Here is a 15,217-nt window from a genome sequence, read left to right as displayed (position 1 = left end):
ACAATTTTTTTTCAGATCAAAAACACACTTCAATTTTGAAGGTTTTTAAAATCTAATTTAATGAAGTTGAAACAAAAGTCAGAACAGGAAGTTGTTTGAAACTGAAAACCTGAAATGGTTTAATTTCGTAGTCTTTTAAAATGTGACAATTTGGTGAATTTGACACAAATGTGTTTTGGCTGACCCCAATATGCATTTTGGGCAAAATTTTTTGTCCCGCTGGGCTGGCTGGCCATTGATCGGGGGATGGGAAGGAGGCAGAATCTAAGTGTGACATGCTAGATGGGGGCAGATCAGTGTTGTGCTTCAGAAGGAAGGACAGGGCGCTTAAGCTTCTGGGGGCCTGAGAAGGGATTAATGGGGTGGAGGACAGAGTGCAAGGGATGCCAGATTCGTAGTGCTGCAGCATACTGGACAAACTGCAGGAGGAAGCCATGCCAGAGATGCCCTTTCCTTTGGCATGAACCACTGAAGGGCTGATTTCTCTTATAAAAGAGGAACACTTGCATGGGAGTAGCAGATACCCTCACCAGAATTTTTAACCAATACAGTTTGTACCTCAGCAAAGTTCTCTTACCTCTTGGAAATCTTGAACTTGATCTTTCATGCTGGCTTCAGTTTTATTCATCTGTTCCTTGAGTAACTCCGTCTGTAAATTTGTGATCTTGACACAAATAAATTCCAAGTTTAAAATCACACATTTCCCATTTGAATCACGAAAACATATGTTAGAGAAACATCAACATTAGCAGAAGAGAGGCTGAGAGAAAATACGGAGAGCTGCATGAACCACTTATGGTCCACCTATTGAGGAAGGGGAAGAGAGTATTTGGACACAGTGAGGAGGGCTTTAAACTATGTTCGATGGGGGCAGGTGACCAAAGCCCACAGGTAAGTTGTAAGCATGGAGACTTGGGAGACAGGTGAGAAAGTGTGGGGAAGAGCAGCGTTGTAATAGCAGGGATAAAGGAGACACAAGACAGAACTGGGGGGCAAAATCAAATCAATATCTTTGTTGTCTATAGACGTGAGAAATATGGAGGATAAGCAAGAAGAACTTGAAATACTCATAAATAGACACAACTATGACACAACTGGTTTTGCAGAACTCGGTGGGATAATACACAAGACTGGAATATTGATATAGAAGGGTACGGCTTGCTCGGTAAGGACAGGCAGGGAAAGAAGTAAGGAGGTGTTGCCTTATATTATATTAAAATGTGCACATTTGGACTGAGGTTGAGATGGACGTAGGAAAAACACTTTTTGGGAGTCTCCGCATTAGGATAAAAGGGATAAAAAACAAGCATGATTTCATGGTAAGAGTCCACCATGAAGGAAAAAGGTGGATGAGGATTTTTTCAACAATTAAAAAAAATCATCCAAAGCACAGGACTTGGTGGGGGGCGGGGTGGGGGGGGGGACAGACTTCAAATACCCAAACATTTGTTGGGAAACTAACACATCAGGACCCGGATTATCCAACACGTTCTTGGAATGTACTGGAGACAATTTTTGATTTCAGAAGGTTGAGAAAGCTCCTGAGGGGAAGCTGTTCTTGATTAGATTTTAACAAATAGGGAGGAACTGGTTGAGAATTTGAAAGTGGAAGGCAGCTTGGGTGAAAATGATCATGCAACGACAGACTTCAGGATTTTAAGGAATGGTAGGAGGGCGAACAGCAAAACATAGCTTTCAATAAGGCAGACTTTTGCAGACTCAGAGAGTTGGTGGGTAAGGTCAACTGGGAAGCAAGACTAAGAGGAAAAACAACAGGAGAGAGTTGACAGTTTTTCAAAGAGACATTAAGGGTGCAAGAGCAAGCTCGCTGATGGGGGGATGGGCAAAGGGGGAAGTTGCTCTGGGGCCTGATGTTTCAGAGATACCTGGAGCCCCAGCAGCCACCGCTACTTTGGTACTGATCCATGTGGCTGTGGGGTGGGGATAGGGCCCAGTACCATGGTCTGGACGGTGCTAAGGGCTGACTGACCTAGGCCCTTGCCCCGTCCATGCTTGGTCCTACCCCTTCCAGGGTTGTGGAGCTGAATGATCGAAAATCAATAAACCAGATGGTGCTTCGTCCTGCCATGACGGCAGGGGACTGGACTTGGTGACCTCTCGAGGTTCTTTCTAGTTTTAGTATTTTATGATTCTATAGTTCTATGCAAGCTCCAGCAGACTATGGGTATTGTTCAGAAGGCTGGAGTGACTGCTCAGGACCAAACTGTAAAAGGAAGAACCCAGCTCCACAACAAGAGTCTCTGGAAGGACTTGGGAAAGAGATCCAGACATCTTTTGAACCTTACATTCCCCCCCAGAGACTGTGCTTTGCTAGTATTAGTCTTCGTCCTGCTGGTCCCCCAAAAGAAGCAGCTAAGGAGCCCATGTGAGACCCCATCATTGCAGTACAGTGGCCTCTCTACACTATAACACTCAGAAAGGTTCTTTCTCTAACTGACATTAGCCTGTGGTCCTCTCCTGACGCAGCAGAGCTTCCGCTGTCATCCAATTGGTGCTGGGTCAGATTCATAGCTCCTTCCAGCCTCTAACACCAAGGAGCCACAATACTAGCTTAGAGATCAGTCCTGCAAGGCATCACATACTTTGGACTTAGGGTTGCCGGTTTTGGCTGGATGTATTCCAGATGATTTCATCGCATGATATAATCTTTAATTACAGATTAGTCTTTAATTCCTGCAGACTCCAGGCCAGCCCAGGAGGACTGGCAACCCTATTGAGATCTGACGGAGCAAAGCATTTAAGCAAGAGCACATCTTTAAGTATGCGAGTAGTTCCACTGATTTCATCAGGACTGCTTACATGCTGAATTACGAGAGAATGATGAAGTGCTCTGCTGGACTAGGGCCTTAAACATCCTCCAGAGATCCCCCTGGGGGAGGGCAAAATCATGGGGACAAGAATCAGCTTGTGACGTACGTCACCTACCCTTCATGTTCTTCTGCACCGGTGTTTCCTGGCAGATGCCCATTTACAGAGTTACATGTCTGGTCTTGTGAGTACCTAGAATGTTCCACAACAGTTTGGTCGCTAAGGAGCACTTTCCCTTTAAGTCTGGGCCCAGCATTCTGTCTCAAATGCCTAACAGCACACAACTGATATTCCACTTTCACTTGTAGCACCCGAGGTCCTGGGACGTGCATCTCTTCCTTTCCCGGTGCTGACACCAGAGTCTGTGTCTAGGGTGGTGGCCATGTAGCAAAAAAAAGCAATTTGTCAGTCAATTTCCAAAGCACTGGTGGCTTATTATCAGAAGGATGTTGATGAAGCTTCCAAGAAGGAAATCAAGGACATCTTAATCCAGGATTACAGAACCTTGCTGGTTCCACATCCACACAGTTGAGAGTCTAAGAAATTTGGTGAACCTGAACCTGGTGAACCTGCTGATGCTGAACCTGGTTCTGGTGCACGCTACCAGAAATTTTACTGTTAAAATTATTCTCTACCCTTGTGTCTTGCAATAAATGAGGACCAGTTAAAAAAACATCCATTAATTCCTACTTGGCTGGGGGGCTGCCATTGTCATTCATCAATCAGCAGCTGGAGTATCCTCCCCAGTTCCTTAATCAGAATGGCTGGGAAAAGACTGAGAGGAGCAGAGGAAGGTGTAGAGGACAGAAGGATTTATACCAACAAGGACACAAGTTAACAGTAGGGAACCTCTCTTCTTGGAATATTATCTTTCTGCACAAATCCACATTAATGGAAGGTTAGCAGGTGCCTCTGATGTGAGAACAGGATGGTCACATGGGTATCTAATTAATGTGCCCTGTTAGCATCTTGGTACCAGAAACCATTATCTTACATTCTATGAAGCATCAGCAGTTCCCAGAGGATGGCAATGGGCAGGTGCTCTTCTCCTGCATGGTGCCATGTGGGTCTGCTCTGAAGCTCTTATTCAACATGCATACAGGGCAACTGGGGGGCAAGCAAGGAAATATGACTCCTGATAACAATAGGCCAGAGCCATGTGTGTTTCTATCTCTTTGCCCCTGGCCAGAGCAGAGGGCTGATTTACCCAGTGTCTCAATGGAGCCTGAATGACGGTTAGGCTAGCTGACAGTTCATTTCAAACTGAGATAATGCCCACAGACTGGAAGACGAGTCAGACGAAAGAACAGAAGCGATTCCAGCATCTCCAAGGGGCTGGGTGCTCCCAGTAATTCTAATTTCTGCAAGATGGGGGTCTTGTAGAAATCTATTTGCTGAGGTCACCAAGAATATTTCTCACCACCTGCCCTTGGCAAGGAGGCTGTATCTGCTTCTTTCACAAGTGGAAGCTCACCATGGTCCTGCCATTCCTCAAAGCACGATGGCAAGTGTGTGCTCTAAATGGGACTACAGCTTCAGACCGTGGAGATATTGCTTGCTGAGCACACTGGGGCAGCCTGTGTACTAAGCAGTGTTTCACCCAGAGCACAGATTTGGGAATGAGGCTTCAAGAGTTCTCCTGGGCTTAGAAGTCTCTCAGTTATTCATGTCCTCTTGACTTGAGCAAGCACCTTCCTACTGATGAGACACCACAGCAGTTGTAGGCTCAGTCAGTCAGGGCCCTGTGCCAGGCCTGTGTTCTCACTGAGGGACCCCGACCTCTGGAACTCACATCTCTACATGGCTTGAGCCGTCACAGTTTGGTGGCTTGTAAGACACCCTATAAAACTCACTGGGCTTGTCTACAGTAGCTCCCTGCTTCGAAGGGAGGATGCTAAGTAGGGTATTGGGAGTTTATTAATGAAGTGATGCGGTGCATACGCAGCACTTCATTAAGCAAATCCCCCCACATGGCGACTTCGGACTGTTAAACTCCGCCTAGCCGCGGCTCACCCACCGGCACTTCCAAGTGCCTTTACGCCTCAGAATTTTGGGTGAACCACAGCTAGATGCGAGCCGGCACTGCGAAGTTGCCGCGGGGAGGTGGGGCGGGGATTTGCTTCATGAAGTGCTGCATATGCACCGCAGCACTTATCAATAAACTCCCAACACCCTACTTACCACGCGCCCTTCGAAGCAGGGAGGTAGTGTAGACACAGACACATTCTCAAACCCTTGTCTTGTGGCAGAGCCATGTGATGGGGCCTTGCTGTAACAGAGGCTATGACCCTGTCATGGGACAAACTCACCAGCATGGCACCTCCTGACAGTTGCTGAGGGAATTAACTTGTTCCTCAGCAGGACACCCCCTTTTGACTGCTGTGTCCCTCCTCCCCGCTCTGGTCTTGGGACCCACGTCGCTCCTGGATTGTGGCAGCCTCTTCAGGACGCTGCCCTCCAGCACTGCCCGCTCTCCTCTCTCTGGGGGACTCAGCAGTCCTGCCTCAGGGCACCCAGCACTGTGCCCAGCTGCAGCCTCTGTCTAGCCCCTCACCTCAAGGGGCCCACTGTTAAGTGTGACTCAATGCAGTACAAATGGGAAGGGGAGGGACTCATGCCCACCCATGACTCTGAGTCCCAGCCCAGGGACCCTCTGGCAGCAGCCTTGTCCTGCCCCCCTCCTTTCTCCCTCGGCTGCCTCTCACTCCCTGGGCCACTTCCCTTCTGACCCCTTGCACCTTTCTGGCCCTTGTATCAGGCCCAGAAGGCTGGCAGGTGTTGGGCTGAAGCCTCCCTCCTGCTCCTCTGAGCCTGCCCAGCACTGCTCTCCCCAGGTGCCTCCTCTCTTGTTGGGAGCAGGTCCTGCACCTTCCCTAGCCAGGACTCAAGTGACTCAGCTCTGCTGAGCACCTCCTTATACTGAGGGCTGCTCCATCAATCTGCTGCTTCCAAGCCCTTTTCCAAATGGCTGTGGTGCTGCACAGGCTCCCGCCAGCCTGTGTTAGCCCTTTCCCCGTAGAGTTCCAGAGAGGCGCACACAGCATCAAAATAAAATCAAGAATTGCCAGAATCACAGGAACACGTTCCAGAGCAGGGGTCCCTGTAAGCTGAGCACTTGGACGGCCACCCAGGAGAGATTCAAATGCCGCCCAGCTGATCAGCAGAGCACCTGCAGTGCCCACAGATGGCAGCACGTGTTTCTGTTGGCAGTGCACACTCACATGTGCCTCAGGGCACATAGCAAACTGTATTCTGCACAGGGAAAAATTGCAGGGGACATTGCTCCAGAGGTGTTGGGGTCTTAGGATCCAAGGACATCCAGAGTGACCTCGCATGGCAGTGAACGTGAGTCTAAATCCCCTTGGATCCAAGACACAGAACCAAGAGATGCTGCTCAGACGCTTCAGGAGGGTCACAGGCTACCTGTGCAAACCAACGGAAGAAGAAAAAGGAGGAGAAAGCCAGTCAGACGTGGAACCTGCGTCCCTCGACTCCAAGGACCAAGTGACTCTAAGGAACAAGCCCCTCGACTCCAAGGACCTAACCATGCCAAGCAAGCCAGAGCCAGGCCTCACTGAAGCCTTAGTAACACAAGTGATTAGACTATTACTGCTGCTCTTTTCCATGGCACAATTCTCCATCCCAAAAGGCCAAGGTTTCCTGTGACTTCTTCGGCTGCTTGTGGGACTCTTCTTGGATCTGACCTGGGGACCATTCTTTGACTTGTGGCCAAGGTAGCAGGAAAGTCTTTAGAGGATAACTGTGTCAGATTCAACCAATGGAGCTTTAAGAGCTTGTTCTAAAAGGAACAGCTGGAGACAGATCCCCTGGCTTTGCAGACCTGATGAATGAAGGCTGCACAAACCAAACACAACCTCAGAGAATGCCTTTCACAGAGAGTGAAAAGGTGAAACATGCTGATTTGATAGACACCCTGGGGCCACATAAAGGACAGCATTGAAAGCCAGTCCTCTGACTGACTCTAGCCATTGGAGAATATCAACATCACAGTGATGAGTCTGAACACACATACAGAAATGGAGGAAAATCCCTACAATGAAGTGCAGTGACTGACCCTAACCATGCCTCAGAAGGTTCCAGGGCTGCACACTGCAGCAGGCTGGATCTATACAGGAGAATAAGATGACGACCTCTGAGGAAGGGTGTGTAATATCTCCCTTATCTGGGCAGCCACCGACCTCTCTTAGAGGTAACAGCTCTGAGCTCTGGTGATCCCCTGCAGGGCTCTGTAGTAGTAACCTGGGTTCACAGTGAGGATCTGCTGCAGCATTTGGGGCGGTATTTTTTTAAAGACATTCACAAAATTTAGAAACAGCTGGGTGGGCCGAGACAAATCATGACGAATTTCAGAGCCAAAGAACCACTGTCGAGAAAGTAATAAACATCTGAGTGAAAGGCAGCTTCATAGGATGACAGCCACCTCAGCCGTGATTACCACTCCCAGCTCATTGGATAAGTCCCTTGGACATTATGTTCATCCTCTCTATAGTACCTGTTTCCAGCAGATACATTGCCTGTGACCATGAGCACCCGCTTGCTAACACGTAGGATGGATTCCACTATTTGGACATCTCTAACTAAATTGGTACAGGAAGAACAATGGCTGGGCCCACTCTGGGCATCTAGCCCTGCTAAAACCTGAGCGCCGCCCTTCCGTACTCGTTACCCTGATGTCTGAAACATCTCTAACGTGGGACATCTCAGAGTCAGAGGGCTGCAACACTTGCATTGCACTGCAGCTGCTGTGTTCCTCACACAATGGCTCTCCTGCCCCAATTCTGCAGCATCCCACCTAGCCCACCTTCTGTTCTCACCCCAGCTGCCTCTCCTCTGTCCACCCATACAACCAAGTGGCAGCTCCTCCTTGAGACAGGTCAGCACAGCTGCTTCTACTGAGCACCTGACCGATGTCCAGTTACACACTTCAGGATCTCCACAGCCACATGATTCTCCTCACTGGCTTTCCACAAGACAACTACCAAACCCAACGCATTCCAGGCTCAGGCCATCCGAGCAGCAACACAGCCGCAGAAGGACACAGTTATAAAAGGAACCCCTGCCTGATTCCTAGTGGCTCAGAAGCCAACGTCTTTGCCAGTTATTCTGTCTTTTTCTAGTATTACTGGAAGCCACTTTAACTGGCTGCTGCTGGCTGTGAGAAAGATGACCCCACGAGTGTCATTCGTTCTTTGATTTTTCCATTTCTTCTCTCAGATTTCTGGGTTTGGTGGAAGTTGCTAGTTGTATACCTACGGGCCACACAACACAGCAACACGCTGCACGTAATAGCATGTTGTTTTATTGTTTCATTATGCAGAGCCAAAAGAAGAAAAAAGTGGAAAGAAATATTGGATGCTCTAATTTCTGACTTACTTTCCTGTGAAGTCCTTCGATCTCACCCTCAAGACGTTCCCTCTCTTCTCTGGTTTGGTTCTGAGTCTCTCCCAGAATCGATTCTAACTCTTCATTACGCTCAACCAAATCCTCGTGCTCCCGCTGCAGCTTCTGTAACTTGTGCAGGAGCTGAAAATTACTGCCCTCGATGTCTTGTGTTACCTTTTGGCCCCTAGACACCAATGACAATGGATCACTGGTGCTGTAATTGTTAAATTAACATAACAACAAGAAGTCCTGTGGCATCTTAGAGACTAACAGAGTTTTTTAGAGCACAAGCTTCCGCGGGCGAAGACCGGCTTTGTTAGGTGCAGCTGATGAAGTGGGTCTTCACCCGCGGAAGCTTATGCTCTAAAAAAAATCTGTTAGTCTCTAAGATGCCACAGGACTTCTCGTTGGTTTTGTAGATACAGACTGACGCGGCTCCCCCTCTGATAAATTAACATATAACCACACAACCAAAGCCATTAAAATCCTTCATGTGCCTGGCAAAGACCCATCACTCAATGGGGGCTTGAGGAGAGGATGCAGGAAAACTCACAGACTACAAACTCCAGAGATGAGCCACGTCTGTCCCAGGTGATTGCAGGTCTGGACTCAGGCAGCCTGGGAACCCATCACATCACTCTCCTTAGCCAGACCCTGCTGCACCATAGCTCCAAACTCTGCTTGGGGTGAAGGTGGAAGGGCTGATTCAGAGTCCTCCACGCTGACAGGGATGGTGAGGACCCTCTGGACAGGCGGGGGCACCACATGACAAGCAGCAGGGGCAGCAATAGAACATTCAGCTCCCCAAAGAGGCCTCAACCCTTCCTTCCCTGGTGCATCCAAAGAGGAGAGAGTAGTAGCAGGCCCCCCTCCTCTCTTGGCCTGGTAGCAGCTGCAGTTCCAGCATGGGAAGAAGTGAAACTTTGACCCTCTAGCAGAGCCCAGTTTGGAGGTTTAACTTGAAAAACAAAGGCTTTGATAAGGGTTTACAACACAGTATGGTAACAAAAACAGAAACAGCAACCTCAAAAGCATCATGACTTTGGGACACAGAAGGATATGTAGCCTGGAGATCAGGGGAAATACACCTGACAGTGAAATGTACTGGATGAGATTCATGTTCCAAAGGATGTGCTGGAAACCCTATTGCTTTAGAATTGTAACATGCAGCTGGAGAAAGCCTAGAAGAACATGCTAGCGGGAAATCTCCTGCCCTGACCCCAGGGCTTGGGGGCCAGCTGAGGGCTTTTCTACTGCCAGTGTTCACGATCTGCAAATAAATGAGCCAAACTAATATTGAAAGGTCTTTTACAGAAGCCAATGAATGCTCCCACCCCAGCGACATTAACACTCCTACAGGGAAACCTGCCCTGGGAGCTATTGAACTGGGCTATGTGGTGGCAACCAAGGGAGAACAATAGGTGGTGATAACTGAAAGAAAAATTCGCATTGTCAACATGGAGATTCTGGACGCAAACATGAGTCAGATTGACTTGTGTTTTTTGTTTGAATCTGGTTAAAGCTGCAGCACCTGAGCTGCTCCTCTGGGCTTTTCACATCATTCACCTTTGATGAGCAGTCTCATTATTCTGATAGCTTCTGTCCTGCCCTGAGTCAGCTTTGTCCATAATACACTCTTCTTCAAACCTCGCTTGATCCTTTTCACCCTGCATCTACAGAATACATTTAAAGTCAGCAGAGATTCACAAAAACATCAAAGAGAAATCTTGGCATAGGCTGAATCCACAACCCCCCTAATGTATCTAAGTTACAGTATAAACAGAGAGCGAGCAGAATCTTCTACATCCTTCCCATTAGGAAGACGACAGGACCAATGAGGACAACAAGAAGTCCTGTGGCACCTTATAGACTAACAGATATTTTGGAGCATAAGCTTTTGAGGGTAAAGACCTGCTTCGTCAGTTGCATCTGACGAAGTGGGTCTTTACCCATGAAAGCTTATGCTCCAAAATATCTGTTAGTCTATAAGGTGCCACGGGACTCCTTGTTGTTCTCAAAAATACAGACTAACATGGCTACCCCTCTGATACTTACAACCAATGAGGCTTCACCAATTTGCACCAGCTGAGATTTGCTCATAACTTTAAATGCATTCTGTAGTCCCGTAGGCCCTGAAGTCTTGCATCTCCATATCACTGAGACACACTCAGATTCTAGAATGGAAATATTCTAACTTTGTCTAATTAGAACAGAAGCACAGTTGTGCTACATTCTTATTCATGGTATATGACCTAAGAGACATATAAAGCCCCTTCATTTAAAACAATTTCTCAAACAACAACCTGACAGTCAGGTGTTAAAAATACCTGCAGTGAACAACATGCCTTTTCTTCTTTTCCACCCACTCCAGGGAATAAAAGTCCTGGTTTCTCGTTCTTTTGGTACTCACAAATCTCTTCCTTGAGCTTTTCAACCTTTAAAGGCAAAAACAGTCCCTCGTATTTCCATTACATCTTCACCGGGCCATCTGAAGCCACTTTACAACTCAGAGAAAATAAGGAACAGAACAGCCCAAGCTATTATCCATAATTAAGTTCTAAAAGCATATTATGCAAAATTAAGAATGTGGTTTATAATCAAAAATGTTGTGAGATAATACCACACCTATCAGAACAAACCGTCCAGAATCTTCAATACGCAAGAAAAATGTTTTATGAAATTCCCAGGAAACCAACAGGTAAACTCTTGCTAAATTTACTTGAAAATTAACTGCTAGATAAAATGCTAGAAGGCTAAAACAATTTGAGCATTAACATTCAGAATTCAAACACACAATAGTCTGAAAAATCAAAAGCTGGTTCTCATATCAACACATGCAATTCCAAAAGAATACTACTGTGACTGCTGTATTCATATTCACCGACAAAGCTCCAAGGTGACATACATATATTTGCATAGAAGTGCTACTTGTTTATCCTTTAGATTAGAACATGTCCGAAATCCAGGCCAACGTATTTGAAGAGGAGGGATTTCAGGTGTTATCTGCTCTAGTATAAGAGAAAAACAGATGGGGAGTTATGGTCATCCTAGATCTCTGGCATCCTATTCTGTGACTCATGACAGCAACTTTCACCGCAGCAGGCTGAAGATTAAATCACAATAGCGGCTAAGAGATGGGACAAGGCTGGCCACCGTGGGGCTGGCACACTGAGGGCTTGTCTCCACTCTGCGGTAGATCGGCACTGCTGCAATCAATCCACTGGCAGTCGATTTGTCACAGACACAATAACACAATCTCCCAGTGCTCTCCTTTCAACGCCGGTGCTTCTCCAGGAGAAGAAGAGCAGGGGAGTCGACGGGAGAGCAGCCCCACACTGACCTGACCGTGCGGAAGAGACTGTGGTGAGTATGTCAACTTCAGCTCCACTGTTTGGCTTTTAGCTAGTGACTGGCCGTGCCCTACTCTGGTGGCTGGACACCCTGACAGACATCAGCCAGAGGATTATGCTGTGGTACCTCTCCTTGCCACCACAGAGATTTAAAATCCTTCACCGAGAAGGGATGGATCACAAAAATGCCAACTTTCTCTCCAGAATCTTTCTCCTCTACTCCCACCCCTCAAGAACCACAGAATCACACTCCAGCACCAATTCTGAGTGGGGTGATATATGAGAGAGGTATAAACACCTCAGTGGACAGGAGGGGGTTAAGGAGCCACTCCAGTCTTAGGAGGCTTTGCCCCTCTGCCGGTGGTGGGCATGCTCTGGTTCTGGGTGGGGTCTGAATGGTAGCCAGACATATCAGTCACAGCTGGCAGGCCAGGGAGGAGGACATGCTCTTGAAACTCCAGCAGAGACATGGCTGGACTCCACACCAAGCCAAGGAACAAGAAGGCTGCTGCACAGGAGACTGAAACCAAGTGGGGTGAACCTGGAAGGGGTGATCTGCAGGGATCGCTGGTATCCAGAGGGGATGAAAAGGAGGTAGGAAGTAATGCAGGGAAGGAGTCTGACATTGATGCAAGACACCATGGAGTGAACGAAGCCAAATCAAGCTTGCAGGGCTCTGGGTCAGAAGCTGGTGGAGTGAGACAGCCCACGTTCCTCTACCCCATGGAGGACTAAGTCCACTAGGTGAGACAGCTGCCTGGGAAATGAACCTCTTGGCTGAGCTGGTACCCAAGACTTGCAGCTGCTAGGCAGGGTCACTGCGGAGAAGTGTACCCACTGGGCAGAGCTGCCCCGGAGATTGCTGCCAGGGATGAACCATTGGCAGTAACCACAGCTTTGGAATCTAAGCGCTAGGCAGGAGATAACTGCCTCCTGCCGACAGGCTCTCACAGACACACTCCCAACACTATTTGATATTTTTATTAATGACCCCAAAGGAAACATAAAATCACTGCTGCCAACATCTGCCCATAATTCAGGGGCAAATAATGCTGAGGACAGGCAGAAGAGATTGCAGTCTGGCTCACATGGCAAGCAGGGCACAATAACACGAGGCATTTGAAGGCCCCACTTCAGTAAAGCATTTAAGCACACGCTTAACCTTAAGCACAAGAGCAATGCCATCTCTACTCTGCAAAGCACGCAGGCACGGCCTTGAAGCTGAGTTCAGGTGTAGCTCCCGTTGCAGTCAATAGGAGAGGGATGGGATTCAGAGCTTTGGTTTGGGTGCCTATGTCACTCTGAGCACTCACAGATCCCCCCAGTTTCACCTGGAGCTCTGGGAGTGCAATGTTTCCAGTCGCCCTGACACTCATAGTCACAGGCATTAGCAATGTATTTACCTACCAGGAGAGGCTGAGGGATTTGGGCTTGTTTAGTTTGCAGAAGAGAAGAGTGATGGGGGGAATTTGATAGCAGCCTTCAACTTCCTGAAGGGGGATCTCCAAGGAGGCCTAGAGAGAGGCTGTTCTCAGCAGTGAGGGATGGCAGAACAAGGAGCAATGTTCTCAAGTTACAGAGTGGGAGGTGTAGGTTGGACCAGGAGGAAGGTGAAGCACTGGAATGCGTTACCGAGAGAGGTGGTGGAATCTCCATCTCTAGAGGTTTTTAAGTCCTGGCTTGACAAAGCCTTGACTGGGATGGTTGTGTTGGGGTTGGTCCTGCTCTGAGCAGGGGGCTGGACTCGATGACCTCCTGAGGTCCCTTCCAGCTCTAGGATTCCACGATACAGGAACACTCGGTGTCCAAATCTTTTGGCTTGTTCGGATTTCCTCAGTGGATGCAACCAAGGAAAACGCAGAACTTGAGAAGTGACTGACAAGAGGGAAAAGGAAGGCCAGGGCGAAGCAGCTCAAAAGGTGAGATGTGCTGGTGTGATTGAATAAACCACCCAGGCGCAGGCTCCGTGCTACAGCAGACCTGGAGGGCAAGTCACATACCAAACAGCATGGACAGAGAGAGACTTACCAGTTCTAGGAACACTTTTCTTTCAGAGTCAAGCGATCGGACCCGACTGCGCAATGCCAGAATTTCCTTGTCCAGTCGCTTATTGTGTTCCATGGCTCTCTGCAGCTCAGTCCCGTCTAAACACCAGCAAATGAAAGGGAAGCTCTTAGATAACACCTGGACGGGTGGCAATGGATTCACTGCTCCCTATTCCTGGCCCTTGCTGTGCATCTGAAATCAGGGTTTGGCATGGGAGACCATCATGAATTTTGCGTGTGTGCGGCTGCCCTCTAGTGGCTAGTTCAAAAAGCCTTCAAGGGGACCTTCAGCCAGTTGAAGGAGCTTTATCAAATGGCAGAGAATTGTGATTTTGGAGCTAGAAGACAAGAGTTCTTCTAGTTCCCAGATCTGCTACTGTGTAATTTATTACAGAAGCATGGCAGCCTTGCCTTCGTTAGGGCTAAGCTCGAGCTTGCTTGTAGTGCAACAAAAAGCCTAATGCTTTCACATATTTAAGGACAGGTCTCAGAGACAACTAGCACACGCTCTGCACATACTGAATAAACTGAGCAACAATGTTTTCAGATTTAAAATGACTCCTTTCAGTAGTAGTCACAGAGAGGGAGCTGTGTTAGTCTGTGTCTTCACAAAACAAAAAGGCAGACCTGTAGCACTTCAAAGACTAACACAATGATTTATTAGTAACAGAGAGGAAGCCGTGCTAGTTTATATATTATCAAAACAAAAAAGCCGTCCAGTAGCACTTTAAAGACTAACAAAATAATTTATTAGGTGATGAGCTTTCGTGGGACAGACCCACCTCTTCAGATCATTACCAGAACAGACTCAATATTTAACGCGCAGAGAACCAAAAATAGTAATCAAGTTTGACAAATCAGATTTGTCAGATTTTCTGATTTGTCAACCTTGATTACTATTTTTGGTTCTCTGTGCCTTAAATATGGAGTCTGTTTTGGTATGGCTCTGATCTGAAGAAGTGGGTCTGTCCCACGAAAGCTCATCACCTAATAAATTGTGTTAGTCTTTAATGTGCGACAAGACTGCTTTTTCCCTTTCAGTAATATCTACCAAGTGTCTAATAGCCATCTGCACAAACCACAATGCCACTTTACACCCACCAGTTCAACATCAAGGTAGATTTGGAGATTGGTGTATGCAAGAGGCCATTTGAAAGGCAAGAACAGTAAAACCTGCAGGAAATCACCATTGTTTGGCAGGCTCTGAGGGTGGCCATGTTAATTCGCAGCTTCACAAAACCCAAGCAGTCCTGTCGCACCTTAAAGACTAACACATTTATTTATTAGGTAATGAGCTTTTGTGGGTAAGACCAATTCTTCAGAGGAAGTGAGTCTTACTCACAAAAGCTCACTGTTATCCACAGTGAAGCTGTCATCCATGGCAAGGGAGAATATTTCATTTCAAACTGGACCTGATATGTATGGGTGGAAGAGTTTTTAAACCCAGAAAGAAATGCAAAGCTGAATGAAGTAGAGTTGCCCTGGAAGTGAGGAGCAGCATGGTGTATTTTGCAGGGATAGGCTGGGAAAAGGGTTCTGGTGAGCTGGCATCGTTCTGGGGATGTGGCTGTTTAGCCTAATCTAATAACT

The 15,217-nt window shown here is 47.5% G+C and overlaps 1 protein-coding gene across 1 annotated transcript in view; it reads right to left on the bottom strand.

The window, feature by feature from the left end:
- Nucleotides 1-15,217, bottom strand: part of CCDC30 (coiled-coil domain containing 30) — a 91,914-nt gene that overhangs the window by 33,314 nt on the left and 43,383 nt on the right. Inside the window, exons 12-16 of the mRNA XM_075017962.1 lie at nt 13,611-13,726; nt 10,560-10,667; nt 9,799-9,905; nt 8,224-8,416; nt 578-664 (exon numbers count right to left, since the gene is read on the bottom strand). Coding sequence (XP_074874063.1) covers nt 578-664; nt 8,224-8,416; nt 9,799-9,905; nt 10,560-10,667; nt 13,611-13,726 — 611 coding nt within the window. The remainder of the gene's footprint in view (nt 1-577; nt 665-8,223; nt 8,417-9,798; nt 9,906-10,559; nt 10,668-13,610; nt 13,727-15,217) is intronic.

This window comes from Carettochelys insculpta, chromosome 23 (assembly GCF_033958435.1).
Source record: "Carettochelys insculpta isolate YL-2023 chromosome 23, ASM3395843v1, whole genome shotgun sequence".
Taxonomy (NCBI): Eukaryota; Metazoa; Chordata; order Testudines; family Carettochelyidae; genus Carettochelys; species Carettochelys insculpta.
This window is presented reverse-complemented; position numbering and strand designations above follow the sequence as displayed.